The 25,944-nt window shown below is 42.9% G+C and overlaps 11 protein-coding genes across 11 annotated transcripts in view; 4 read left to right on the top strand and 7 right to left on the bottom strand.

Annotated features, from left to right (window-relative positions):
• PHALS_08329 (membrane-spanning 4-domains subfamily a member 14) overlaps window positions 1-792 on the bottom strand; it is a gene marked incomplete at both ends in the record, with an annotated part of 2,343 nt that extends 1,551 nt beyond the window's left edge. Inside the window, one exon of the mRNA XM_024723658.1 lies at window positions 9-792. Coding sequence (XP_024574613.1) covers window positions 9-792 — 784 coding nt within the window. The remainder of the gene's footprint in view (window positions 1-8) is intronic.
• Window positions 793-1,852: 1,060 nt separating this feature from the next.
• On the top strand, window positions 1,853-4,460 carry PHALS_15297 (uncharacterized protein). Its single transcript, XM_036407360.1, has one exon. The coding sequence runs from the start codon at window positions 2,499-2,501 to the stop codon at window positions 2,730-2,732; it is 234 nt and encodes a 77-aa protein (XP_036263068.1). The 5' UTR covers window positions 1,853-2,498; the 3' UTR covers window positions 2,733-4,460.
• A 1,454-nt stretch (window positions 4,461-5,914) lies between these two features.
• PHALS_08328 (uncharacterized protein) lies at window positions 5,915-6,284 on the top strand (the record flags this gene model as incomplete). Its single annotated transcript, XM_024723656.1, has 2 exons — window positions 5,915-5,951; window positions 6,022-6,284. 2 exons carry the CDS (start codon window positions 5,915-5,917, stop codon window positions 6,282-6,284), a joined length of 300 nt encoding a protein of 99 aa, XP_024574611.1.
• Window positions 6,285-10,083: 3,799 nt separating this feature from the next.
• PHALS_08327 (uncharacterized protein) lies at window positions 10,084-10,508 on the top strand (the record flags this gene model as incomplete). Its single annotated transcript, XM_024723655.1, has 3 exons — window positions 10,084-10,194; window positions 10,275-10,360; window positions 10,418-10,508. 3 exons carry the CDS (start codon window positions 10,084-10,086, stop codon window positions 10,506-10,508), a joined length of 288 nt encoding a protein of 95 aa, XP_024574610.1.
• Window positions 10,509-13,124: 2,616 nt separating this feature from the next.
• On the top strand, window positions 13,125-15,140 carry PHALS_08326 (aspartyl protease family; the record flags this gene model as incomplete). The annotated part of the gene is made up of 4 exons (XM_024723654.1): window positions 13,125-13,137; window positions 13,211-13,251; window positions 13,314-13,361; window positions 13,431-15,140. 4 exons carry the CDS (start codon window positions 13,125-13,127, stop codon window positions 15,138-15,140), a joined length of 1,812 nt encoding a protein of 603 aa, XP_024574609.1.
• Window positions 15,141-16,720: 1,580 nt separating this feature from the next.
• Window positions 16,721-17,681, bottom strand: PHALS_08325 (s-adenosyl-l-methionine-dependent methyltransferase; the record flags this gene model as incomplete). The annotated part of the gene is made up of 6 exons (XM_024723653.1): window positions 16,721-16,770; window positions 16,836-17,163; window positions 17,227-17,304; window positions 17,363-17,398; window positions 17,457-17,544; window positions 17,611-17,681. 6 exons carry the CDS (start codon window positions 17,679-17,681, stop codon window positions 16,721-16,723), a joined length of 651 nt encoding a protein of 216 aa, XP_024574608.1.
• A 341-nt stretch (window positions 17,682-18,022) lies between these two features.
• Window positions 18,023-18,916, bottom strand: PHALS_08324 (uncharacterized protein; the record flags this gene model as incomplete). The annotated part of the gene is made up of 2 exons (XM_024723652.1): window positions 18,023-18,471; window positions 18,577-18,916. 2 exons carry the CDS (start codon window positions 18,914-18,916, stop codon window positions 18,023-18,025), a joined length of 789 nt encoding a protein of 262 aa, XP_024574607.1.
• Window positions 18,917-19,418: 502 nt separating this feature from the next.
• PHALS_08323 (uncharacterized protein) lies at window positions 19,419-22,589 on the bottom strand (the record flags this gene model as incomplete). Its single annotated transcript, XM_024723651.1, has 3 exons — window positions 19,419-22,085; window positions 22,156-22,397; window positions 22,466-22,589. 3 exons carry the CDS (start codon window positions 22,587-22,589, stop codon window positions 19,419-19,421), a joined length of 3,033 nt encoding a protein of 1,010 aa, XP_024574606.1.
• Window positions 22,590-23,171: 582 nt separating this feature from the next.
• On the bottom strand, window positions 23,172-24,035 carry PHALS_15296 (uncharacterized protein). The gene has a single exon (XM_036407359.1). It carries the CDS (start codon window positions 24,001-24,003, stop codon window positions 23,812-23,814), a length of 192 nt encoding a protein of 63 aa, XP_036263067.1. The 5' UTR covers window positions 24,004-24,035; the 3' UTR covers window positions 23,172-23,811.
• Window positions 24,036-24,045: 10 nt separating this feature from the next.
• PHALS_08322 (uncharacterized protein) lies at window positions 24,046-24,633 on the bottom strand (the record flags this gene model as incomplete). The annotated part of the gene is made up of 1 exon (XM_024723649.1): window positions 24,046-24,633. The coding sequence occupies one exon, from the start codon at window positions 24,631-24,633 to the stop codon at window positions 24,046-24,048; it is 588 nt and encodes a 195-aa protein (XP_024574604.1).
• Window positions 24,634-24,771: 138 nt separating this feature from the next.
• PHALS_08321 (uncharacterized protein) lies at window positions 24,772-25,527 on the bottom strand (the record flags this gene model as incomplete). The annotated part of the gene is made up of 1 exon (XM_024723647.1): window positions 24,772-25,527. One exon carries the CDS (start codon window positions 25,525-25,527, stop codon window positions 24,772-24,774), a length of 756 nt encoding a protein of 251 aa, XP_024574603.1.
• Window positions 25,528-25,944: the final 417 nt, after the last annotated feature.

Genomic DNA, 25,944 nt, shown 5'->3' with positions numbered 1-25,944 from the left:
AGGAGTACCGGGAGTCCCAGCGGGGGGAGTGCCAGCTGGAGGTGTTCCTGGAGTGCCAACGGGCGGGGATCCCGCAGGAGGAGCTCCTGGAGTGCCAGTGGGAGGAGCTCCTGGAGTACCAGTGGGAGGAGCTCCTGGAGTACCAGCAGGAGGAGCTCCTGGAGTATCAGCAGGGGGAGTTCCAGGAGTGTTGGCAGGAGGAATCCCAGGGACTGGGGTTCCTTGGGTAGGGACATTGCTTGAGTGGTCACCGCCAACCGTGTTGGGTGTCGTTGTGCCGGGTGGGTAACTGTATGCTAGTTCTGGGCATGGTGTATCTACTCCGCTGGGAGATGGTGAGCCTGATCCGGTAGGAGGCGTCGCACCGGATCCAGTTGGGTTGACAATCGACGGAGGTGTTGGATTGGTGGTGTTTGTGTTTCCCCCAGGTGCCTCCTGAGCAGGATGAATAGGAGACGGTGAGACAGGTGGAGCGCCCGGTGTGGATGGTGGTGAGGCCGGAGGTGTTCCTGGTATCGGTGTTCCAGTCGTTGGAGCTCCTGGTGTAGGAGGCGTTCCAGCCGATGGTGTACCAGGTGTTGCTGGCGGACTTGCCGAAGGAGATGACGGACCCGGTGGCGTGCTGGTAGGTGGTGAACCGCTTCCGCTGCTCGGTGGCTTATTGTCAGTCGTGCCCTCGGTGCCGCCTGGCGTGTAATCACCAGCGTTGTCAAAGGTAATACCGCCACCTGCGCCACCAAGTACCACTTGCATGGCTACGGCTGACAGCAAAATAGTCGTGTACACCTTCATGGTGATGTTTGGTCGTTAAAAGAGGTTGTATACGCTGCTGAAGAAACGAGACACGGGAAAAGAATTTTCAACGGGGTCGATGCTAGTATTGCACGTCGCGTTCGGAGAAAATTGGGAAATGAGTATTCAGGTCACGATGGTATTTGCGCTCTCCAGACACAAGCCAACGATGCAGGGGAGCGGCAGGGAGCTTGAGCTTATCATGCAAGAAAAAATACCTTCTCTCTTGATTTCAACATGTCTCGCCCTATCTTTTACACGAGCACGACCATGTGTAGCGACGAGCCCTTCGAGCTGACTATCTCGTTGCTAACCATATGATTATCATACTATGGACAAAATCGATATCTCGTAGCCCCAATATGCAGCATCAGATGCCCTCTACTGCCGGCTGTTGTTGGCGAGATATTCACGCCCATACAACATTTTGTATATATATATCTTATCGCATAATTTTGAAATTTTTACTTCATCATTGTTCGTGTTGTGAACTTTTGCTGAATCGCGCGTCAAGACATGTAACTGAAATTCGACAATTTTTGGTATCAGTGCAATAGAAATTGCTGTAGTTACGGTTGCCACTAATATCTACGCTCCAGGTCTTCTGAATTTCTGCCATAACTGCAGATGTTTATTTTTGAGGCTGAGGCGCCAGCGCATGCGTTGGACGCATAAAAAATCAGTCTTTTGTATATAAATCAGTATGATGGAAGATTAGTGGATTCAAGGTTTTTGAGAAATTTTAACCAGGAATCCATTTATAAAGCCGTTCTTTTATCCCAAATGTTTGCTTACGCATCTTGAATTTTTAACGACCAATTGTAATATTCAGAAAAAAAAAAAACTTGCTGCTTCCACACTATCGAATGCTGTTGCAATCGCTGCGCTTCGCTTGCCTTCGACTATCAGATTATTGTGTATAAAGTAAGTAGATCGGATGTAGATAGTGCAGGAAGATCGACATTATGTGCAGACAATGTATGCAGCTTGGACATCTGAGAGAATATTTAACCAAATCATTGGGTTGTTACTGCCTTTCTAAATTGTTGAATTTCCACAAGTCAAGAAAGATTAAGATTCTTAATTGTTTTGTCACATTGCGAGCTGTCACACGATCTGTTCCCAACTAGATGCATATGCCTGTCGTGTATCTTGCGATTGTAACTTCGTATGGGCAACAAACTTAGTATCGAAAATGAATTGACAGTTTAACGGAAACTTTGTGGAACACACGTCGAGTAGCAATTGTACAATCTGAATAAAATAAATGCTTTTAAACTTGTAATACTTCTTATGTCAAAGCGTATGCGCAGAGTAGTTAGTTATCTAGAAACGGTATGAAGATGTGTAACTTGAAAGTGCATCACAAGCGTTGTCAATGAAATTGTCTTGTTTGCGAAGCTTTAAACTTTTGAGTACTGAGTTTGCCACTTCGAGCTCTGAAGCTAATCACAACGAAATAGCGTGGAACGTCGCACGCATATTCCATAATATACATTCTGTCGTTTAGTTGTAGGGATTTGAAATGCTCTACTAATTCGAATCTGCATCGCCGTGAACATTGGCTCAGTTGCTATCACCTTCTCGTTAATGCAGACTGTTGGCATCAAGCATACGACGCATGTGTCGGATCTTATCCAGTCAAGCGAAGGCCAGAATATACTTCTAGCTCAAAGTGTCCAAGTCGGATACTGAGAGTCGCTGGAATGTACGAGACGGAAGATGTTGTGGACGTAGAGTACACTGATTACACTACTTCGCTCGATATCAACCACTTTGAGTCAATCGTGACGGACCCAGGTGTCGAGCATGAGGATACTGACGAGAGAGTCACTTTTCATACAAGCAATTTCATCATCAAATTAAAAGCATCAATGCAAGACAATAAAAATTTAGGCTACGAGTATGTCGCTGACCTAATTTTATGGATATCTCTGTGAAATCTTGGCACGTCCAGGCTGTATTGCCCACAATGGGGATACATTGTCATCCATCAAAACTGGCTACCGACCGTAAAGATCGAGATATTCCTGTTACTCTGATCCAAACATCGGTACTAATGTGGCCAGCGCAGCATCACAAGACGGACCACATACAAGTTTTCTCGGTAAGCCGCCGTGTGAATCTGTAGCCATACTACCGCCACAGTCATTGTCAGCGCACACTGATAGAGTCTTCACAAATTTTGATAGATAATTGTTTGGCTGTGGGTTCTATGAACACGTTACTACGACTGCTACTAATGACACAATCGTTAGGATCGGCTGTGCAGCTCTTCCCGATAGGTATTAGGCTCAACAAATTCAACACCTTCTACATCCGTCTCTTTATTGCACCGTTGAGCCAACTCACCAAATCTTTCAAATGATCGTCTTCGTGTCTGCATCACCAAGCGAAGAGCTTCTACACAAGTCTACATCAAGTCATTGTATTTCTACCTTATCCGATGCCTATATTCGATCATTGCCCTGCCGAAACGACCATGCATTGTTCGATCTAGTCGCTCGCTACGTATCGAACGACCTTAACCGACTATATGGAAGCACCATGAAAATTGTTACATATCTGGACGTTGCTGTCTCGCACAATTTACATGGTGTGTGCTAGTGTGGGTCACAACTGTAGTGAAGCCATGCTTAATTACCTAATAAAGCTATCGTATACATCTCTGCCACGTTGTTTACACTGCTGAACTGGCAGCAATTCCTAACGCTTATAATCGTTCCACCTGCTACATTAAGGATATTTCTCAATGATCCAATAAATGCAATGCTTGCGGCGTTCGCTAGAAAATTCTATTTACTTGATAAGGCACTGCCAGCGTTGCTCAGCGCTTTCTTGGTCACTTTTTGCTTCCGACGCTCGCTAAAGGGCCCGCCGGCACGCTTTTGTCGCCTCGAACGGTGAGTAGCTATACTTGAACTCGACTTTAAGCATAACGCTAGGCTCATCTTTCATAATTTGATTGCAAGCTCGGAGACTGATCGTGTTCTTGATTATAGTCTTGGAAGCTTTTGTACTCGCCATCTATGGCAGTTAAAATGGGATGAGACTGAACGCACTCGTTATACAACCATTGATTGCATATGGCGTCGAACGATCGCGAAATAATACACTCTGGCATAATCGGATCACGAACTTGCAAACTGCGAAAATTTGCTACCACTATCCTGGAAGCCAGCCTTTACGCTCGATGTGACGACAGAAATGCCATTAGTTGAAAGGAAATCCAGAATTGTTGAATCGGAACTCTAGATTTTCTACGCCATCGTACAGTGGCTCTACTATTCAACGTCGTTCAATATTATTATAACGAAATATCGAGCTGCACTCCCGTCACGCGATCGCTTGTTCACGATGAACGCTAGTGTTCGTCACTCGTGCAAATCAGCACCATTGAGGCATTTTTAACTGAATGACAAAACAAAACATTTAGGCCGTGTGCCAACGTCGTGTCCACCACACTCACTACATAAGGTCGACTGTTAAAACCTTAAAATTACTGTTATGGCTCTCCAGTGTAGCAAAAACCCACCAGTCTTCTCCGAATCTGTTGATCTATGAAAAATAGACTGCACACCTGATCCAGTATGCGTATATATTACTTTATTTACTTTCGGAACTCAGAGCGATGCTCAATTGCACTAGGAATAGCATCGTGATCGCACACCGAAGTAAAGTTAATGTAACGGGGTTTCCTGAACCCTGATTACAGGGCTGTGTATGTCACACGAGATATGCATGGTGTGACCACACCCAGCAAAAATACGGTATGGGGCTAGGTAGTGCATGTATTTAGATTTTACTATACATATTTATTATATTTAGAATTGACTTTTAAAATTAGGATAAAAAATAAAAAATAAATCAGTTTTGAATTTAAACCAAAGAGTCAACTAGCCTAGGAAAAGCAATAATTACTCTTGGAGTAAGCAAATTGCGATACGCTCACCCATACATGGTTCTTGTAAAGAACCAAAGGTCGGTGACCTGAAGTACACTTTTTAAGGCGCTTAGCTACGGTAGCCCCGCTGCAGTTCGTAACGGGACAAAAAGTATCCTCGTTGAAAGCTCACAGCATTATCACCACGTTCAAATATGATCATACACCAGTTAGTTCAAAGTGCAACTGCCGCTCCGGAAGCTCCTCTCTAAACTACAAATTTTAACATATGGCTCGAAAGCTGCCTAGAAGGCTGCCTTTGAGGTTGAGTGTGGCCAATGTTTTCAGCGTTTGTAGGCAAGGTATTGATCAATGAATGCTGAGTGTGGCCAATGTCTTTCAGATCTTGTAGACAAAGTGCTCATCGATCAGAGTAAATCACTCAAAACTTTTATGTTCTATAAATGCTGCTCAGCCTATCGACTAAAGTTCTTCTGAGGCTTAAAAGGCTCACAACCTTCTCTTCTCTTTCCCGCTCATACTAGTGTGAGTTCTGCGAATCGCACCCTTTCTCGGAGTGAACAGGAGCTGAGACACCCCATTACCGGGTTGTCAATGGGGGTCAGTCGCGTTTCTAAAGAACAAGACCTAGTGCAACCCTCCTAATTTGGTTTTAGACCGCAGTCGCGATATATCAATAGCCATTATCAACCACGATAAAGGTCGTTGTGGCCCGTGCTCTTGACGACAACCCCATCTCATTAAACAGACTTTAGACCAAAGAAAAGCGCGCGGTCGACATTTGAAGTGAGCACGCGTCTTGATCTCCGGCTCATATCGATTACAGTGCATCTCATACTTTGAGCATGCCCGTGTAGCTATCAGCTCAGTCTGACAACAAGAAAAAGATCGTGTTGCACATCGAGCAAAAAGTGCGTCGCATTGCGCAGTTTTAATAGAGTGATAACGATGTAAGTTGCGCGAAGTTTGTAGCATAAATGGTGTAATGGTAATCACGCTGACAGTAAAGCTCAAACTTCTGAAATTTTGAAATGAGAGCTGCTTTAAAGCTCAAACGAAAACGACAGTGTTCTTAGTGTGCATGTAAAAATCAGGATATAGATGCAGTTTTTAAGAGGAGTGGCAGTAGTATCAGGCGAAGTGCGACTTTGGTTGTCCAATAAGTCTTTGATGTACAATTTCTCGAGATCAATCTTATCCGTAAGGTCTGCTAGCAGAATGCGTTCGAATCGCCTCGGTCGCAAGAGTGCTATCGGTGCAGTCCCAACTATTCGCTGCATCAATATTCAAAACTTTATTGCCAGACCCATTTTATAGCAGTGTAGATAGCACGCGTATTGTAGTGGAGGCTCCACGCTCTATAGATCCATCAAATTATTGCTTTGAATCCATAATATCAGCTTTAGTTAAAATGAAGATGGCTGGAAGAGCAACTGGAGTATCTCAGAAAATCCGACATATAGCAGCTTCAGCACCACCAAAATGCGGTGAAGATACTAGAGCTGCTGAAAGTGACGGAAATGTGACCCCACTTATGTGTAGAGCTACTCGAACAATCGAACTTTTAATGCATCCAGGCGAACCATAAAGTAACACTCCATGGAAGCCTTGACATCAAGGAAAGAAAATATCTGCAGATGTTTGCGTGTCAGTTGAGTCTTTCGGTTCGACCGCCAACACTATTCCAAACTTAGCGCTCAAAATCTTTGCTGTTGAAATCGACAGTTTAGTTTTGGTGACCCTCATATAGTTCTAAACGCCTAAATGGGACCAATAGTCATTGATTTGCTATGTGAAAATCGACCCGCGACAACAGCGCTAAGTTTTGCTGGTGCAGTTCGTAAATCGCGGAGATGCTCGGCTCGATACTTTAATCCATTCACTATTCCTCCAGAGTATCATCTTGGGAAGAGCTACACGCTGTCGAGTACAAGCCACCATTGTTTGCCTCACGACATAAAGCTGCAATATCAGCACCGGCTTTGACAGCTTATATCGCGATCTATCTTATGTTCTCAATATTGATATTGTTTAACGTACAATGGATATTAGGCTCAATATTAAAAAAAAGCGTTAAGCTGTATTCGGCGGTCTACCGAGTATTTTCTTGATCAAATTCAGGATGACGCAAGACTACTTCGATCGAGTTGGAAAGGTTTGTCGCAGCAGCGATAACCAAATCTTCATGTGGAAGACCGCTTTCTACACCGTATAGAAGTGTCAGTCATTGTGCCATAAATCGACTGTGGGATGCCCGAAGCTATGCTGGCGATTTCCCGTTTCGAGCAAATAGCATCCAGCGCATCGATATATACGACCTTGCAGCTTGCTGAGCACTGCAAGCATGATATTCACTTGCAAGTTAAAACTTACTGCTGCACCGGATCCGTCCCTAACCTGACGAATGTGCGAATAACTGACCGCTGTGTCAGGGTTACACGTACCCTAATATGAATGGGTGGATCACACAAGATGATGTGACTGTACAAATGTGTGGATTCCACAAGTTGATGTCATTACATAATGGTGTGGCTACACAGTAACAAGAAGCCGCTGCGTGGCGGGACTGCCAGTAGTTATGCATATTAATTAGGTTTTACTGATTCAAAGGGAAACCTAAGGCTTTAGATATAGACGACTCGGTCGCCAATAAAAGTATAAATACAGGCTCAGGTTTTAATGGAAGAGAACATTTGCCTTAGGTTGAGGTTTGAGTAGCGGATTGTGATCCGATACACTCATACTGGTTCTAGTATACAACGTAAGGTCGGTGACCTTACTAAGCTTCCTTTAAGCAAAGAGCTACGACAGCCCCGCTGCAACCGCACCAACAAAGTATTTTCCACACCAAGAGAACCGCGTAATAGCACTCTTGTAGGAGACTCTACATCAAAATTGAAGCAAAGACGAGTTTAAATTGATTTATGCAAATTTGTCGGTTCGTTCTCCATCCCTCCCAATCTTCACTTTTGTATCATTGTATGGAATGAAAATTATTTTTTTACTAACGGGGTTCCATGCACTGTGCGCAAATTCGAAGGTAATGGACTGATAACTAGAGACATCGCTCTGCATCTCTCATCCCTGATATCACGAGCCCTTCCTTGTTTGAGTTTCATTGGCCTCGTAATTATTGGTATTGTTTGGGAACCTAAATTATCCACAGATACTATAAAATTCAATAGCGTTTCGTACAACGGTACAACGTTGTATCCATCTAATTTGTACCAAACGCTTAGGGGGTAGTACTTCATCATTACATCCTCCTTTCGGTAGATTTGGACTTCACTGGGGTGGATAGCTTTTTGAAGTCTCAGTACTTTGCGCAAAAGCATTCGCTAGACGCGCAGTCATTGCATCTGAAGTCCAGCTCCACCCTCTACACCTTACCGTTTTCGCTCCCTGAAGCATGCTTGTAACGTCGCCCTGCTCATACGTAAAATCAAATATCTCGGTGAGCCCCTCGAAAAGTTGGAGTTCTCCGGGCCGACGCACAAGAAATGATTTCGCTGAGAATGCTGCGGTGGTTTTTGGTGAGGAGTGTCACTGATCAAGTTACTCCACCCTCACCAGGCAACACATGGCCTAGCCGATACCCCATATGAGAAACAGCTCGATGATCATATTGCAACAGTTTTATACACCGTGATGCTGCTTCTATTTCCCTTTCTAGCGCAAGGCGCCCGAACCTACCCTCACTAAATTTTACGGGCAACTATATGTGTTATATCAAAGCCATTGCAACTGTATGTCGTGCCAAAACTACTATGCCTTCTAGCAGATTTGGGTCGTATCACACCGAAACCCCCGGAAAAAAATGGATGACATCCGAGAGTCCTTGTTATCAATCAATCCATGTCTCATGGCATTTGGCCAGGCCATACATAGCATAAAAGTGCATTCTGATAACCATAAATAACCTCAGTCATTCAAGTTTACGAGGTGTAAAGCCTGGAAGATGTTTTTATACCTCGCTCAGACAATCATCATACTCTGCATTGATGCAGTTTCACATATTGTCTACTAATTTGCGAGTCGCACTTGAATATTGCCGACATACCCGAGATATATGCTCCGTCTCTCTTAAACTAGTTTTTGTTTTGGGACGGGTTCCGCAGACATCGGACATCAGAACGACCGACAGAGCATAGCCTTTGCATTCACTACGGCTTAATAACTTCATCGAGTAGCTGCCGCCAAAAGTGACGATACTGCTCAACAAAGCAATTTTTTTTCGGGGTGACTTGTATCTGTCTTGTTCTCACCGACCACTGTATACAATTGTATCTCAACGGAGTAATTACAAATGCATTGATGTTACTGACGTGCTTTCTCCAGTAGTCGCTTTGATTTTCAGTATCCGCGTCATCTAGCGCATCGATGATGTACCAAGTTTACCGTCATATGTGAATTTACACTGAGCGTTCCGGCAACATACGTGCAGCGCAAAGTGTGCGACTGGCTTTTTAAGGCTGTCACAATTCGCCAACTTAATTATCTCGAATAAGTATTTACTCGTTTATTCATTACGACTTATAAGGTTGAGTATAATGTTTTGTTAAACCTATGCATCAGGTGACAACTTAACCCAGCTTGATTTCAATAATACGCATATCAACGTTTAACGAATGGAGATACCAATTCTGGCGAGACTTCTGGCTCACCACCTTACAAGTGTACAATAATCTAGACTTCGAGCGCGAGATAAAGTAGACTTTTTGAGTGAAGACCTTCTCTGTGCGAGATGCGCGGCAAACACGTTTCCCTGAGGTAACATCATAATCAAGAGGACAGCCGGGTTTAATGATCATATCTCTTTTTCGTGATGAAACAAGCAGATCCGGGGCCTCTAATCGTATTCTGTCACAGAAAATAGCGCAATTGGTCATTTAAGCCCCAATTTCCCAGCTTTCACCGACTTAGCACTCTAGAAAGTATCAAGCAGAAGTCGATGAACGAATTGCCGTTTTCTAACCGCTTTTTGGAGCAATGTTGCACCACGAGAGTTTCGATGGGCTAACATGGCAATGTTCTTATCGAGATACGAACTTGGAAGGGCGATGTATTTAGTCCTACGTAACATTATGCAACGGCTTGTCGCGCGAGTGAACAAAAAACCGGATTTTTGTGCACAAAACGATGTAATAATTAATTTAAAAAGGTATACAGTCATGGATAGCTATCAAACGACAGATACTGTATTTCTTCGTAACGCGATTTCACACGATCGATTATGACCGCAGTTTCACTAACTTGTCAAAAAGGAAAATAGGACTGCTGGACTGTCTTCAAAGCTTTAGACCCTTTATAGCCAGACGTTGATCGACCCTGTTCTGAAGTCGGTGACAACCGATTTATGAAGGTTCTCATTCAGGCATCAGCACCCTATGCCACTTTCTGTTTATTTTCATCAAGCGGTGAGTGTCGCATTGAGTATCGGAAACGTTAGTTTCGATCTACAAAAGGCGATAAAGAAGAAAGAGATGGGGGCAAAAGAAGTTAGCAAGAAACGTTGAAGTGCAGCACGATCTGTGCTGTTAGAAATCCGTAAGTGTCTCACTCATGTAAACACCGACAGCTCGCGCGCCATAACAATTCAGGATTGAATGTCGAGCTACCACGTAGTGTGGTGGAACGATTGCGAGAACTATCAAGCCTCAGCAGGTACAGAATCGTCTATCGTGGGGGCTGAGGCTGATAATATGAGCAACTCTTTATCAGGGGTGACACACATGACCAAAGTTGGTTGGTCGCTCAAGCTCTATACGCCAGCGTACCCAGTATTGAAAGCCCACGGGAATTTCTAACATAAAAAGCGGCGGCGTACAATCGTAGACATTGAACTACTGCAAAACGCAACCATATGACTGCTGCTGATAATATTTAGGTATTGAGTGTGTCGACTGCGAACACAGTGTCCGTGACTCACTCGATGAGGTCACTCGGGACATTTCTTGGCTCACCAAATCAGCTTACACGACTCTTATTGTGTAAAATGCTATTGTTCGTAGTCTCTTTCGCACGATCTCACCCTATGTTTGGCCCGGCTGAAACTTTATGTGCAATAGTTTAACTTGAACTCAAGAATAGTAGGACTATGCATTATACAAACCCCTTAGTAAAAGATAGACACACTCACTTCCCTTCGTGAACGTAGCTTACCCATGAAATCACCGCGGTTGAAACCCAGAAGCGCTTTTGACGAAGGACGATGGTACGATACCTTTGGTGTAGAACATGCGGCCATCCAGAGAGTACTTATTGGAGCCATGAACAAAGATGGAAGGTATTACACACCTGTCACCGACTGATTTGCGTATGCGAAGGGAAATAGCGATCGTCTGCCGCTGTCTTTAGAGTCTTTATTTGTAAGGACACATATAAGTAGTCTGATCTAGCGTCCTCAAAATTGATTTTTTGATAAAATGCGAAGGGAAAACAATCCCAGTTCACAAGTCTGTTTAGATGCGTCTAAGTAGCTGAACGTTATCAATCTCATAGACAAATTCTCTCGTAAACTCAATTGTGGGTAGTGAACAAGAGGTCAGGACTCGAAACTTCTCAAAGTGGTATATCTTTTCATGAGAATACAGCTGAGTTAGCGATACGTCAATCGCGCGTAGCATCAGCTCCACAAATTTGCGACAAAAAAAGATAATGTACTCAGACCAAAGTGAGTGGGAAGTTCAAGTGGAACTGCGTGCTCTATATTGACTTCAGGCTGTACAAAGCTCGAGGACTCTCTAGGGGATGCATGCGAGGTCTCGCAATACCGACTTGGCACTGAAGAGAAGAGAAGATAATATTAAAAAAAGAGATCGGTCTCATCTCGTTCTAGATGACTACATTCTTACAGCGATTGGAATGAGTTTGGCGGCTAGTTTCAAAAATCAGACGAGAGTCATTTTTAACATTATTGACGGGCGTCAGGAGATATAAGTACCCTGGTTCCTAGAAGCGAACATCACACAACGCAGAACGCAAACGCCTTTTGTCTAAGAGACATTGCAACTTTGTATTCACCTTGTGTCGTGCAATACCGTCATCGAGCTTGATAAGAGAAAGTATGTCTCCCCACATTCCAACCCACAAAGGCATACGGCTATTGGCCGCCGGTACATATTCTCAGCATTTTGAGATGAGCCCTCATTCAGAGGCTACAAAGAAAGAGCAGACGACGGCTTGGTGCACTATGTGCAGCGCTCTTAACGTGGTCAACGAGTATCATCAACTTACAATGAGAGTTAGTAGTATATGAGTGATAAACTATACAGATTGATCTGTAACGCAATATCAAAGCGATTAAAGGAAGTGGCTTGGCCTAGACAACAACTTGCAGCATTATCGTGCAAAGAATACAGACATGACACGGTCAATCGCCAATCTTTTCTCTTTCAAATGGATATACAGTGGTTCGAGGCATTCCTTTTTCATCGCCTCTTACACTATAACTGTTGCAAACGACATTGCTTTACTTCGAGCTAGCACATGATACTGTGATGATGTATATGACGGTAGCTGCGCGCATAAATTTAGAACTATTTCTGTAAAGGCTGGGCTACAGAATTAGGTTTTGCCGGCAAGCGCGCCCTGGAGTTTGTATTCCCTTAGTGCTTGGATTACCGTGTGACGGGCCCTTGCGCAATGAGGTGCTCCACGCCCTCAGAGCCCAACAGAAACATCGTTTTTTTAAGCCCGTCCTGCGTGCCCTATATCTCAGCTGCTGACAACAAGACGAACGTTTGAGTGTGTTGACTATTGCATAATCTTGCTGGATTGAATCCTCAAAAAATTCCAAGGGATCTCGGTTTCTCTTACATATTAGCTATATTTATGGTAAATCATTGCTAATTCTACATGACATGAAGTGGACCCCGCCAGATACACATCATCTATTTGCAATATATACAAGTGACGTGTCATGACGCTGACATGATGGATTATGATCTTCGCCCGCCTGATTCAAGCTTGAATACCGTCTTGATCAGCTTATTAATGGCAGATGGACTTTGCGTCGCTGAGATTACAAACTGGAACATGTCACGACGTTGACGTTGCGCCTCGACCATGCTATGCGTACGTCTAATAAATCTGACACGACAAGTATTGAAGCGTTGATAGCTTGGGTCTTCCTAGCTCGATGTCGCAGATTCGAAGTGTAGAAAACTCTTATTTGTTGACAAGGTCTGCTGTATCATAGCACGAAATCACTTGCCTGTTCGACACACACAAAACTTCTCCAGAATTGCAGAACTCATAAAAATCGTATAATCAATTTGTAAGCAACCGTGCCAAGGCGCTGTTACGAAAAGTTGATCTTAACGAGAGGTCTCACGAAAAGCCACACAAGACAGTATATCGCTCGCCGGCTCAAATTGATACAAGCCTGGCTAGTGTTATAAAACAATGTCACGTAATTGCTGCACCAATGATCATAGTCAGTAAGTAGTAAGGCACTAATCAAGAGCATTTCGCGATTTTTGATTTTTTAATGACCTTGGAAGTAATTCATAGATTATCTAATTAAACATTTCGGCTCGAAAGGCTCCTCCATCGTAAGTTTGTAAGACAGCAGGTATGCCATACGACCGATGAAAATAGCTGACACCGTTAATAGAAGCAATATCTCGCACGGGATAGAAGTCGACCTAAGAAAGCGAAACCGGTTAGTGTAGATTTGTCTCGCAAGAATTGTTCATGGTGATGCCCAACACCCCACCTGTCATGCTTTCAGCAAGCTCAAATCGTCTTTGTCATTGATTGGCGTCATCGTTTGCCGATTATGGGACTCTGTCGTGTAAACCGTCTTTTGTACGCAACAACAACGCTGACGTTCCTTAGTTCAAACTCTACTGTGACCTCTAGTCTATTCCGCATCTCGCTCAAAAATCACGATCAAACGCACTTTTCTGGTTTGATTGGTGTCGGGTCACCACCGCAACGTTTTCAGGTCATTTTTGATACTGGGTCAAGTGACATTTGGTTTCCGGAAATTAATTGTACAAACTGTGCCGGTTCTCGGCGCTATCACGCTGCTGCTTCGCGTTCACATGTGGCAATGAATCAATCATTTCATCTTGAATATGGCAGTGGCAATGCGTCGGGTTGTATTGTGCGTGATGATATCTCAATGTTTAGTGATAATCAAAATCTGACATTGTCAAATCTACGACTGGGCAGCACTAGCAAAATTACCAAACGATTGCAGCACATTCAAGCTGACGGTATTGTAGGACTTGGATTTGGAGCTCTGGCACTGATCACAAAGCCTACTTTAATCCAGAATGACCCACGGTTTCGACGCTTTTCTATCTACATTAATCCTCGACCAAATGTGTTACCGTCATCGCAATTGATCTTTGGTGGTGTCGATGATTTGCTACCAATAGCGCACATTTCAGACAAGAACGGAACGTTTGTCAACTGGCATCATTTTCCACTCGTAGGGCACCCCTTTAATCAACTTAGACTCGGTTTTTGGGCAATTCGATTGGATCGGATTGTCGTTAGTTCTCCGCTCGAATTAAGCTTGAAACCAGCGCAAAGCGATCGAGATGGCGTCGTTGTAGTCACAGCAGCTATAGCAATTGTTGACTCTGGTACGTCACAATTATTGCTTCCACGAACAGCATTTGCAGCAACAATAACGAAAATTCAACAGCATCTTCGTTTGGAATACGATCGTGAATTGCGTATGAATTTACAAACAACAAGCGGATATACTTGCGAAGACTGCAAGGCAGAAATGTTTCCAACGATCCAATTTACTTTTGTGCGTGAGATGACAAGAGCTGCTTTGAAGCATAAGAAGACACAAACGTTGATGCTTCAGGGTACGGACTACGTGCGATGCGATGATTTTATTTGCGCTCCTCAGCTAAACGTTCATACTTTTTCCACGTTAAAAAAGAACAAGAGGAAGATGACGGACGCCAATGGCTCCCTAGTGACAATTACAGCTCAGCAGGACGAAATTGTGGTGCTCGGCTTGATTTTTATGCGTGCGTATTACGTTCAGTTTGACTCGGAGCGCAAAACAGTGGGATTCGCTTGCATTGATTCAGCACCTTTTAGCTTAGAGCATGGGGTAAACTTTTGTGCTGGAGGCTGGACGCCAAAGCTACATTTTCGCTCTACACGTTTTATGAACGCCAAGTCCTTTAAGTGGCAAACAGTCTTTTGGTTACGAGTTCTTACGGCAATTGTCGTGTTGTTACTAGCGATGATATTCATGTTGCTATGGCTTATTGTTGAGCCATCGTCCGATCTCGAAAAGGTGCTTATTTGGTTGTCTAGATTAGCGTCAGCTTGTCAAAACACGTCGCAAAAGCTCGAGACTGAGAACGATTTTCTACTCACTAAAGCTTTAGATGAACCTGACTTGGAGCCCGAGACGCTTTACGCTGCAGCACTTGTGAATGTGTCCGGACAGGAGAATGTATAGCATGCTTTTTAGTATGACGTCTTATGGACAAAGCTGTCATTATTGATCGTTCAAGGAGCGTGGTTTAGGTAGCTGACCTCCTATCATGTTTGTTTGGCATTATGTTTGTTTGAAGTGAAGACTCAGCACTACATTGATATCCATGCCAGCTGAAGCATCGCGATCTGTCAAAGATTACATATGCTCATAATTTTACTGCTTTATCATTTTCTTACAAAGCACAACGCCTGCGCTCTTTACGGACACGAGTTGTTTTTGCTTGTCTAGAGTATCCACGCTGTGTCACAACGAATGAAGCGTGTGTCAGGCATATATTTCGTTTTAAATATGTTAAAACTTAGTGTGGAGCAATGCTTGCTTCGACTCAACGTCATCCGAACAATTTGATAACCGATTGGAATACTATGAAGCAGGATCTTTTCGATATGATCACATACCGGTTGGATGTAATCTTTCTTGAGCTCAAGAAAACCTGAAGCAGTGACGGCTAAAAAAATAATTAATGGGCTATCATGGAGACAACGTTTCTGGAAGTTATTTCTTTACTCCGAGTGTTTTGAAGCTATTGGACGTTATGAAAGCATCGTTCGTTTCCTTGGCTTGTCAAAGTAAGAAAGACGATCTGAAAGAGGCATGCAGTGCGAAAGTGGACGTAAAAAGACGTCAGGAAGGCAGGAACGTAACCTCTTCAAGCGCTTGTGATAGCATTTAGAGTTTAAAAGACAACATTGCCTTATTTGCGACCACAGACCGCTCGTATTGGTATCTTTTTGTGAAGATGTGAAAATGTTTAAAGTCAACTGGTTTATCGATGCAAAGCCTATGGATTAACTGCTCGATGCCTACCCTGCATTGTCATTGGTGATATTTTGGTGAAGGACAAAGTACGTTGATGTGCTATGCACAGAGATGATGAAAAAGGATTTATCTGGTCTACACGGCAAGTTGTAATTGACCATGATTGATTAAATATTTCCGATATCCATCATGTCAAAATGAACCTGTAGAAGTTGTTGATTTTGTCATAAAATTGTTTGGATGACAATCAATTGAATTGTTATTTTGTGGATCTAAATACATTTGTTGTTTTAGACTATTTTTGAAGACTCGAATGATGCAGCAGATAAAATTGATGTGTACGAACAAAGAATGTCCTTTGGCTTGTAGTGTATTTGGCAATGTTTGACCACTGGACTTGGACAATGTGCTGTTGTTTTCAAGGCATCCTCTATGATTTCAATCACGCTTGGTCTACTGATGGTTAAAGTTGGTGATGAACTTCAGAAAGTTGCGACTAAAACTTCGCTGCCGAATTTGTCGCACGACAAACGAAGATCTGTTCACTAGCAAATCAGTTGATGCCTTCAGCTAATGTACCCTATTGCGGACTCGACAGGCGACTTGAATTATCATGTGAGAGTGCACCATGTTTAAAACATTTTGTGATCAAGGTCTTTTGATCAATGCAATAAAATTTAAGTTGATGTGCTCGTTTGAAGCTAACAACAATCACAGTTGAGTTCATGACTATAAAGCATTGTTGTACTTCAATTATTGCACAATACTATTATAATCTTCTACTAAGGTAAAGTTTTCTTTAATACGTAGAAAAAATAACCCAAACCAATTTCTACATGTAAAAAGGGAAAGATAAGTTTAGGTTCACTACATATTCAAACAAACAAGTAAACTTACCGATGTTATGGTACGAGAAATCCCAGCCGTAGATTGTGCTGGTTGGAGGCGTTTCACCCTCACCTAAAAGAAATCGCTTGCGAAAATGAGGTTGTGCAAACGAAATTTGTAGAAAAATTCCTTCAGGAACCAGCACAGATGCAATACCACTACACATGGCAGCAGCCTCCTTGATAACTGTTTCTGAAGGTGACCACACATCGCCTTCGTCACACATAAGCGCATCCATTGCAGCTTTATCAATAACGACATCAAAACTTCCGAATTTAAAGGTTTCGCTCAACTTTGTCATATCTGCTTCCTTCCACTTCATTTCTGGCATCTTGTCCTGTTAAAAGCACGACGTTGATTATGACGCTCGTATCGAAATAGAATATATTGCGAAATTTACTTTGTACTTGGCTTTCATACGAGCAATAACAATGCCGGAAAAATCAATATTTGTAATATTGTGAAAGCCTGCGTTGTACTACCATAGAATCCATGAAAATGAGACTTGGAACATATTGCTTGCAATGAGAATTTACCATCTCAATACTGAAAGTCGAATTCCCACATCCGACCTGCACAATAACAATATATTGTCACTGATCGTGTGCTTGATATTGAAAGTCAACGTACCATGAGAATGCGATCGGATGGACGCACGTACTTCGTTAGTAGCTCAGCCAAGTTCTCATAGCGCGCCAGCCAGTCATACGAGTCCTCGCTGTTGTTGCAATAGATGTTAGGCAATGAAATCGATTAAAGCCCCTAGAATACATTGTTCTTTGACCTATAAAATCGTGAGTCCCAATAACTCTTTTCCTTGTACGCACGGTTGTCATCGGGCAGGTACTCAGTCATGGTTACCAAAGTCTTTTGACAATAATATTTGCGCATGCAATAATATTGTAATATAAAATCACCTATGATTCATAATAAATTATTGGAGTATGACTTGCTCATCATTTTTTTCAAGGTTTAAACAATCTTCAGCTGATAAATGTAATTCACAACGACCAGCTCATGATTATTCGAGAGGACGTCAAGTGCAAATGCTTAATCTGCTGCTAAACGATAATCGTAAGTCTCTATATGGCACGTACGGATAAGAGAAACTTAGACAAGAACTTCAACTTCTAAAATCAGATACTCGATCTTCCTTATTGAATTGCTATTGCACATACATTTCCACTGCTATGAAATTAAATATGCAGCTCCTGTCCACGAAAGTTTGGTACATCGATAGAAAGTCTTCGGAGCTCCTGCAGTAGCGGCGTCTGTTCGTCAATTTTCAGATGTCCCCATGTTGGCGGTGATGGATGCTGTCGCTTGACATTCATCATGTATATAACCAAAGCTCCTGGAATCAGTTCCGGAATCGCGTAAAAGAGCCACGGATTCGATACATGTGGGTCAAAGACGTCAATAGCTGGCATGGAAAAGAACAAAAGTGTACTTCGATAAAAGAAGAGAAGCGACGAGACAAGACCGATAAGTGAAAGTCGTCTGGCAATTGTAGCAGCTAGAGCTGAAAATTCAATCTTGAGTAGGATACCACGTAGCTGCAGTGCGCACCTTGCGAGCATGACAGCAAGCAGAAAGAAACATAAAGCCACAAAACCATATTCCATTTCAAAAAGCACCATCTCTTCTTTAGGAAATAGCGTTTTGAGAACCAGTAAAGCACATTCGACAAGATAAATCCAAACATTAGCAACAAGAAATAATTTTCTAGATCGACCAGAACGTTGCGCACCAGCTCCACGCGTATATTCCGCAATAACTGATTGATTAGCTGCTACTCGAGCCAATGGTTTCTCAGCTCGTCGAGCTTGTGCACGTACATCTTCCCAAAACCGAAGAAGAAGTGTAAAAGCTGAAAAATAAAGTAATGTAGCCAATTTTCCAAAGCTTGTGACGCCAAGTACATAAATATCAATATCTGTTGGTAATAATGGCGTGACAAAGACCATGTGCTCGAATTGAAAATTAGGTGCTGAGCCTTCAACCCATTGAAACATGTGCATATTGCTCAAGACAAGCCATGCAATACGTGAGAAGTAGGCAAAACTTAAAAATGTTGGAAACCAGCGCATACGTTTTACTGGTAACAAATGCGTCGCATGGCCATGCTCACCTAAACGTCCACGTTGTATACTTACAGACAATGTATAAGCTAATATGGCTGCATAACAGTAAGCTGCACCGGCTGCAGCTGATTGTGTGTAGAAGCAGTGATGTGCGCCGAAGAGACAAATCTTGTTAAGTAACTCCATTACCGTTGCGACTTGTTGGTATATATTATATTATTTAAATTATTAGTATTGTGTGAACATTTACGTAGATACACATGGAAAACACTATAGACACTACTAAAGTCTTGTTGATACAAGATCATTCAATTTATATATTGGATACGCAAGCTAATCTCTGGTCTGTTAACATCGTTAGTTCGAGTTTGATTCTTCTTTCAAAGGTTCACATTGATAACATCCAAAGTAATTGCATTGATATCATTGTTAAAAGACAGAAAAGAACTTTGTCTTGCAATGATTGATAAAAAGTTCGACTTCTCAATTACACTGACACTAGTTCACTTTACTTGGATGTAGAAAAGTTCTTCATAAGCTGCGCCACCTTATTGCTAGTCACACTTGGTGGTGGAGGGTTTGGTGTATGAGATGCACTGAGGCTGCTCGCAACGGCGTTAGCGTATCGGTCAGTGATTTTACCCGTTTGAACGAGAGGTTTGGACACCGTAGTTTCTGTCGAGATTGGTGACTTTTCCTCCATCTCTTCCATTACCGCAGGAGTCGATGGCATACTATCAGTACTATCTTCAGTCGTAAGCTGAACGTCCTTATCCAAAAGCGACATCTCCGTCATTATCTGCTGCACAATCTCCTCTAACTCATCACGTTCTCGAACTGCGACTCTCACGCGATCTCCTAGTTTCTGTAATTTTTTCAACTGGTCGTCATTGCGCTGGCATAGTCGAATAATCTCGTTCTCAAACTGTTTAACCTTGTCTGACAGATCCTCAATCGTACCCGGATTGCTCGGTTCCACGTCATTTAGTTGCCCACGCAGATGTTCAACCTCCCGTTCAGCGATCATTAACTGAGCTGCTTTGTGATCAAGCTCACGTTGCATATCAGTCAGCATGGCTGTACTTTTGGCATCAAGTGAAGAAGCCGCAAAGTTGCTACTGTCAGTATTTAGCGTGCGACTTCGTTGCTCAAAGAGCTGACCTTCTAAAGCCGTCAACTTGACCTCTAACGTACGCTTCTCCTTCAACGCTTCTTCTAGACGCTCATTAACGCTTTCAAACTGGTTGCTACGAAATCGAAGCTGCATCACTTCTTGTTTTGATAGCTTAAGCTGCTTCTGAATCTCTGCGAGCCCCTCATTGTGATTAATGCTGTCGACTGCATTGGTAGTACCAGCGCTCTGGGGGCTTGGAGCCACGGACTTTTTCTCTCGTGCTATTTGCTGCGAACGACGTAAGGCTGCAACTTCCTTCTCGAGCGTCAACTCGGCACTTTCAAGAGCACGAGCTCGAGTTGCAGCATCTTGAAGCTGCTGCTTACATTCTAAAAGCTCCTGTGTCTTCGTCTGAATGTCGTCTTCCCGTTCTTTCAATCGTCGCTCAATGTCAGCAATGTAACTATCTTTTTTTGCGATAGAAACGTTATCAACATTGCTATTCTGCTGCTTTTGAAGATCCTCAATCTGACTACGAAGTCGACCATTTTCATCTGTCGCACTCGTCAGCAGCTCATCAAGCTGATTTACTCGATCTTCAAGCACCAATTTGGCTTTACCAACGTCCGCATAAATCTTGTCCAAAAACCCTGGAGCTTGGGATGGCTCCTTCTCCTCTTTAGCCAGCCGTTCTTCTTGAGCTTTTTCTAGTTGACTCTTCAGCTTATTAATCTCGTTTTTTGCCTCCTCTAGCTCCGACTTAAGAGCTGCTGATCGTCCAGCTTCCAGCTCATGTTGCTCGCGAATACGAGAAAGTAGTCCAGCGTCTTCAATTTCGGGTTCGTCAATATCATCACGACTCGATGAACTTGCTGTCTCTGAAATTTCGGCCGTTAAAGAAAGCGCTGTTGAGAAACTTGACTGATAACCTACTGCTTGTTTCTTAAATGCCCGTGCAGCATTAGCTAAAGCACCCTCAAGCTCAGCGCGTAGCTTAAAGTTTTCTCGTTCGAGATTATTAAGCTGCTGAGTCATTGTCAATGCTATTGGTCGAGGTTCACATTCTACCGCAACGCTTTCACTATGAGCCGATGAAATAGTAGTACCCGATGCGTCTGTAGCCGCACGGTGATATCGGGTGAGATCATCAGCATGTTCGTTGTCATAATCCATTGAGCGACTTAGGAATTCAAGTTGCTGCTGCAATCGTTGGTTACGTTGCAATGCCGCCTCTGTCTCTGCACGAAAATCAAAAGTTGATCCTAGAGACGCTTGGGACGAATGTGAGCGCTGGAAATTTTCAGAATCTTCATGAAGTGGATCAGTTTCTTCATGCAGTTTTTTCACACGTTCAATTAATTCTTTCTGCGGGAGTAAAGTCGACCCTTGTATCTGCATTTGGTCGACGCAAAGCTGTACAGTAGCTTCAAGTTCCTGAAGCAAACGCAGCGTTAAAATACGCTGCTGAGCAGCATGTCGCGTCTCAGCTTTTTCTCGAACGATCAATTCATCATTCTCAGTACACAGTGCATCAATACGTTTTTGTGATTCTTTTAAGAAAGACTCGAGCTGCAACACCTGAACTTCCTTACGATCGAGTCGACGCTTGGCAGATCGACAGCTATTACAATTTGAAGATGTCAACTCTTCAAGCAATTCACGATCACTTCCAGCTGAGCTAAAACTGGTATTTGTACGTCGTATTGAGACTGACATTGTGTCATTTACAGTACGTCGAGATCTAGATAGATCTCGAGTATGTAGAGCTTGAGACTTGGATGATTGTGCCAAGATGGATTGAGAGGTAGTACCTGGTAATGGAGATGATGGTGGCAAGCCATTCAATCCAGGTGAGTAAGAATGAGCACTGGAATGCATAACATTTGCTGCAGCATTTGTTTGTAATTCCCACGTAATGTCAAGCTCGAGTGTGGCTGCCAAGTCTCGACACTTTATTGGAGAGATACGAAATGATTTGTGATGATCTAATGCACTAGCATTGAGTTGAACGAGTGATGCAAAGTCGATCGAAAAGAGAGCAACAGCTGAATGACTGGGTAGCTACAGACATGACAAGCAAGAGATTAATTCATTTACGACAGTAAAATTGAGCTTGAAAAGAAGAACTTACCGCAACGAGAACAATTTCATACTCTTTTTTGAGAAATTCAGTAGCCGTTCCAAGTGGATAAGGCGTTTTCTGTCGAAGTAGCGACGTTTGAATACCAACGTGCTGATTCCATACGGCACAATGATCAATACTCCAAGGTGCAGGTTCGGACGTGACTTCTTTACTATTACGACGAAAAAGTACGATCAAATCTTCATCAGTTGGACTAATATCGTGTCCAATGTTTGCTCGATGTATGAAGACTAGAAATTCACCAGAATTCTTAGTCTCATGGAATGAAATTAAAGATATTTCAAAGTATAAAGTTTACCATCAAGATTAACAAGAGTAGTGCCATGTCCTGAACCAGAACGTTGAGAATGAGGTGTCATGACGGTACCCGAGACTGAGCGAGAGCCGACGCTTTCGTTTGGTGTTGGAGGTCTACGTCGCATGCTATTAAAAGTCGAAGTAAAGTGTTTAAGAATTTAATTCGTCTGTTGTATAGCTCAATTGAGACTGGGGGATAACTTTTTCGGATAAGGCGGAAGACGAGACGAATTGCACATAACTCAGTACGCCAGATGGTTACGCTGTTGTTGTATTGTAAGTTTTCTATTAAAATGCGTTAAGAGTTCAAGGAAGTGATAATAACCTTGTTTTATTGCTGTAATTTGGATAAATAAAATGGAATCTAACATTTGTCTTTCCCATTGGTAACTTGTTACTATTTCATTACTTAGGAATGAAATGCCAAGTTTTTCGTTTCGTTGGCCTGTAAAAGGAGGTACTTAATGGAAAATACAGGTTGGAATTCCCGCAAGGACCAGAGACGTCAAACTGGCGACCTTTTACTTTAATACTGTTGTTAGACATTGTTAGAAAGACAGAAAAGAACAGATGGAGAGCTATTCGGTTTCTTTTCTAGATTTGATATTTTATAACTTCTTGGAATACTTGAACATACTATCGAAGTTCATTATGCCTGACTTAACATCTTCACTGCTTTTACTTTCGTTTAGTACCCTGAGGGTGTCTAGGGGTACGCTCGCTGCTCTTATATGGGATGGTTGAGCGGACGACGAGCTGACAGGAGACAAGATGACAAACTATCACATGAGCGTTGCTTTCTTTGGGGACGGATAATCATACTTTGCCCCGTCAGCTGCTTTATCTGCGCGGAACATGGCGGTCAAGCGGATAAATGGCATTATTAAGAAGCTTGATTTGAAGGAAGACGAAGATACTTTACTTTCTGCTGCGCGATGACGCGGATCCTGAATTTGAAGTTTGCGAAGCCTGATTAGAAGAATGGAGTTTTGAGCCCCTTGCGTTCAATCTGCGTGCGATCGTCGGTGATGTAACTCTTCATTTGATTATTCATCGAGCAATTGTTTGAGTCAAAAGCTTCGTTGATACAATTGATAGCTTGCTCTGTCGAATACTGTTGAATCGAGCAGTGATACGCTCCATTGACGAACACACAAGACTACTCTGGGGGCCAATCACAAAACGACGAAAGATATCAAATGCGGAATTCTTGATATACCCCTGCGTTCATTTGATGAGAGGAACCATCTTCACATGTGGCTTTTGGATCAGATGAGCAAAGTACTTCACAAAGAACTGATACATAGCATCATTACTATCAGATAGCACATATTTGTAATGATCGAGTCACACATCAACTCGCTCTTGTTTGATTACATACTCAGGGTCATACACATGAGGAGACCCATTGAATAGGTTGAATACACGAGGGTCGTTCTTGTGTCCGTCGAACGGGCCATATGGATGCACATCAGCGGATTCATGATTCACCAAATGTGTGACAGCGTCAAGATTCATGTTATTCTTTGTATACCACATTGGCACTTAGTGTTGGCTTTTGGTTTTGTCGGATTAACAATCTCAGTCGGTGGTGAAGTAACATCTTGCATCTCCATATTCCGCATTTTCTTCTGCTTGTCTCGTGCGTTCAAATTCTTCGAAGGATGCCTCGTCCAGGTGTTCATTATTAGGTTCTTCCCGGACAATGCTGCCATCATCACTGCAAGAGTCGTCCGATGATGATTCATACATCCAGGAATCATCACGAATCTCCTCAACCCTCGTTACTGGTCGAGCATGAATTGGCGAAGCTAACTTTGTCATCGTTGAAATAAATTCATCTTCGTTATCTGTATCATATTCATCGTCCGAATTATACAAAATTTTCAATTCTGGATTATATTCCTCCCCATTTACTACGTTCTCTGTGACCGCCGGTGCGACAATCGGCTCATCCAATTGTGAAACTTTGCTTACTTCAATATTCGAGGCCTCGACGGGCTTGATCAACGATGGTGCTGGTGTATCAACAACCTCAGCGACGACTGGGGTACTGACTTGTGGAGATATTTCTTCAACTATATTACTCTCCGCGACAATAATTTCCATATTAATTGGATGCGTTCTTTGTTGCGAGCAAGCTTGGTATAGTATGATAAAGACATCCATGATATTGTAGTGACTAGAAATAAGTGGAAAGAAGTTGCAAAAAGTGGTGACTTGGTGATTCAGTGCCTACAATATCTCTCTGTCATTTTTTGTGCTGGGTGAATCGCTGACGAAAAGCATCGACACTTCAAAATGTCTTCACTGGTTTTCCTGAATTAGCCTCTCTACGAGCGGAAATAAATCGATCACTACATTGGGCCGAGAAAAGCCTTGGGGAGTGTGACCTCGTCCAACGAGGCCTAACAAACGGCGCGAATTGAAAGCCACATTTGTCGGATTGGCGATAGGTATCGGATTAATGACCGGAAGTGGATTTGCTCGATTAACCACCGTGTGGAGCTTGTACTGATGAACCCGCAGCGCTGGTGATATACGAATACAGAAAATGTACTCGACGCCGGAAAATTGCCTCCATCGATCCGCTTTTCGATCCAGATAGGGCCATTCACGTGAGACTCCTACTTCCACCTTCAAAGTGTGGTATTCTCCCCAATCCATTCCAACTGGTCGAACGGCACCAATACCGGGAGGAGGTCCAAAACTGCAATCGGGCTCGAGCTTTTGATGAGATTCAACGTAACTCGATCCTCGTGGCCGCAAATGCTGATTTCCTGTGCCAGTCGCAATCAAGATGGCGAAGTCTAGGTCACGACAGAAGTTATCGTGTATCTCGGTCGGTAGCTCGACAATGTAGATTCTACCATCTTCAAATGCCATTGATCTTGACACCAGTACTTGAGTCTCCGACTTCACATACCTCTCCCAATCTTCTAACGAAGCTTCGCAAACTTCAAATTCAGGATCCGCGTCATCGCTTTCAGCAGAAAGCAAAGTAGCTTCGACTTTCTTCCAATCAAGCTTCTTGAGAATGCCATTTATTTGCTTGACCGCCATGTTCCGCGCAGATGAAGCAGATGACGGGACAAAGAATGATTATTCGTCCCAAAGAAAGCCAACGCTCATGTTTCTTTGTCATCTTGTCCCAGAATGTTTCGTCCTGTCCGCTCATCGTCCGCTCAAAATCCGCTAAACCATCCCATATAAGAGCAACGAGCGTACCCCTAGACCCCCTCAGCGCTGTAATATATAAGACACACTTTTACCGCTCATGCTCAATTAACATTAACACTGGTCGAATTGTCTAAATACAGCAAGATTTCTGTCATTTTAGAATTTAGAAACTTGCTCTACATTTTAGAATCTTGATATATATTTCATAGCTTAAAAAGACACAATAGTACATACCATATGTTATTTGGGATCTATCGAAATAACACCGAAAAAGAAGTAGAAACATGTTCATATATTATT

Source organism: Plasmopara halstedii, assembly GCF_900000015.1.
Source record: "Plasmopara halstedii genome assembly, contig: Scaffold_322, whole genome shotgun sequence".
Lineage (NCBI taxonomy): Eukaryota > Oomycota > Peronosporomycetes > Peronosporales > Peronosporaceae > Plasmopara > Plasmopara halstedii.
The sequence above is the reverse complement of the archived record's forward strand: the minus strand, read 5'-3'. Positions and strand labels throughout refer to the sequence as shown.

Coding starts and splice junctions, on each gene's coding strand:
- PHALS_15297 (XM_036407360.1), top strand. CDS start 2,499: ATGTACGAGACGGAAGATGTTGTGGACGTAGAGTACACTGATTACACT.
- PHALS_15296 (XM_036407359.1), bottom strand. CDS start 24,003: ATGTGGTATACAAAGAATAACATGAATCTTGACGCTGTCACACATTTG.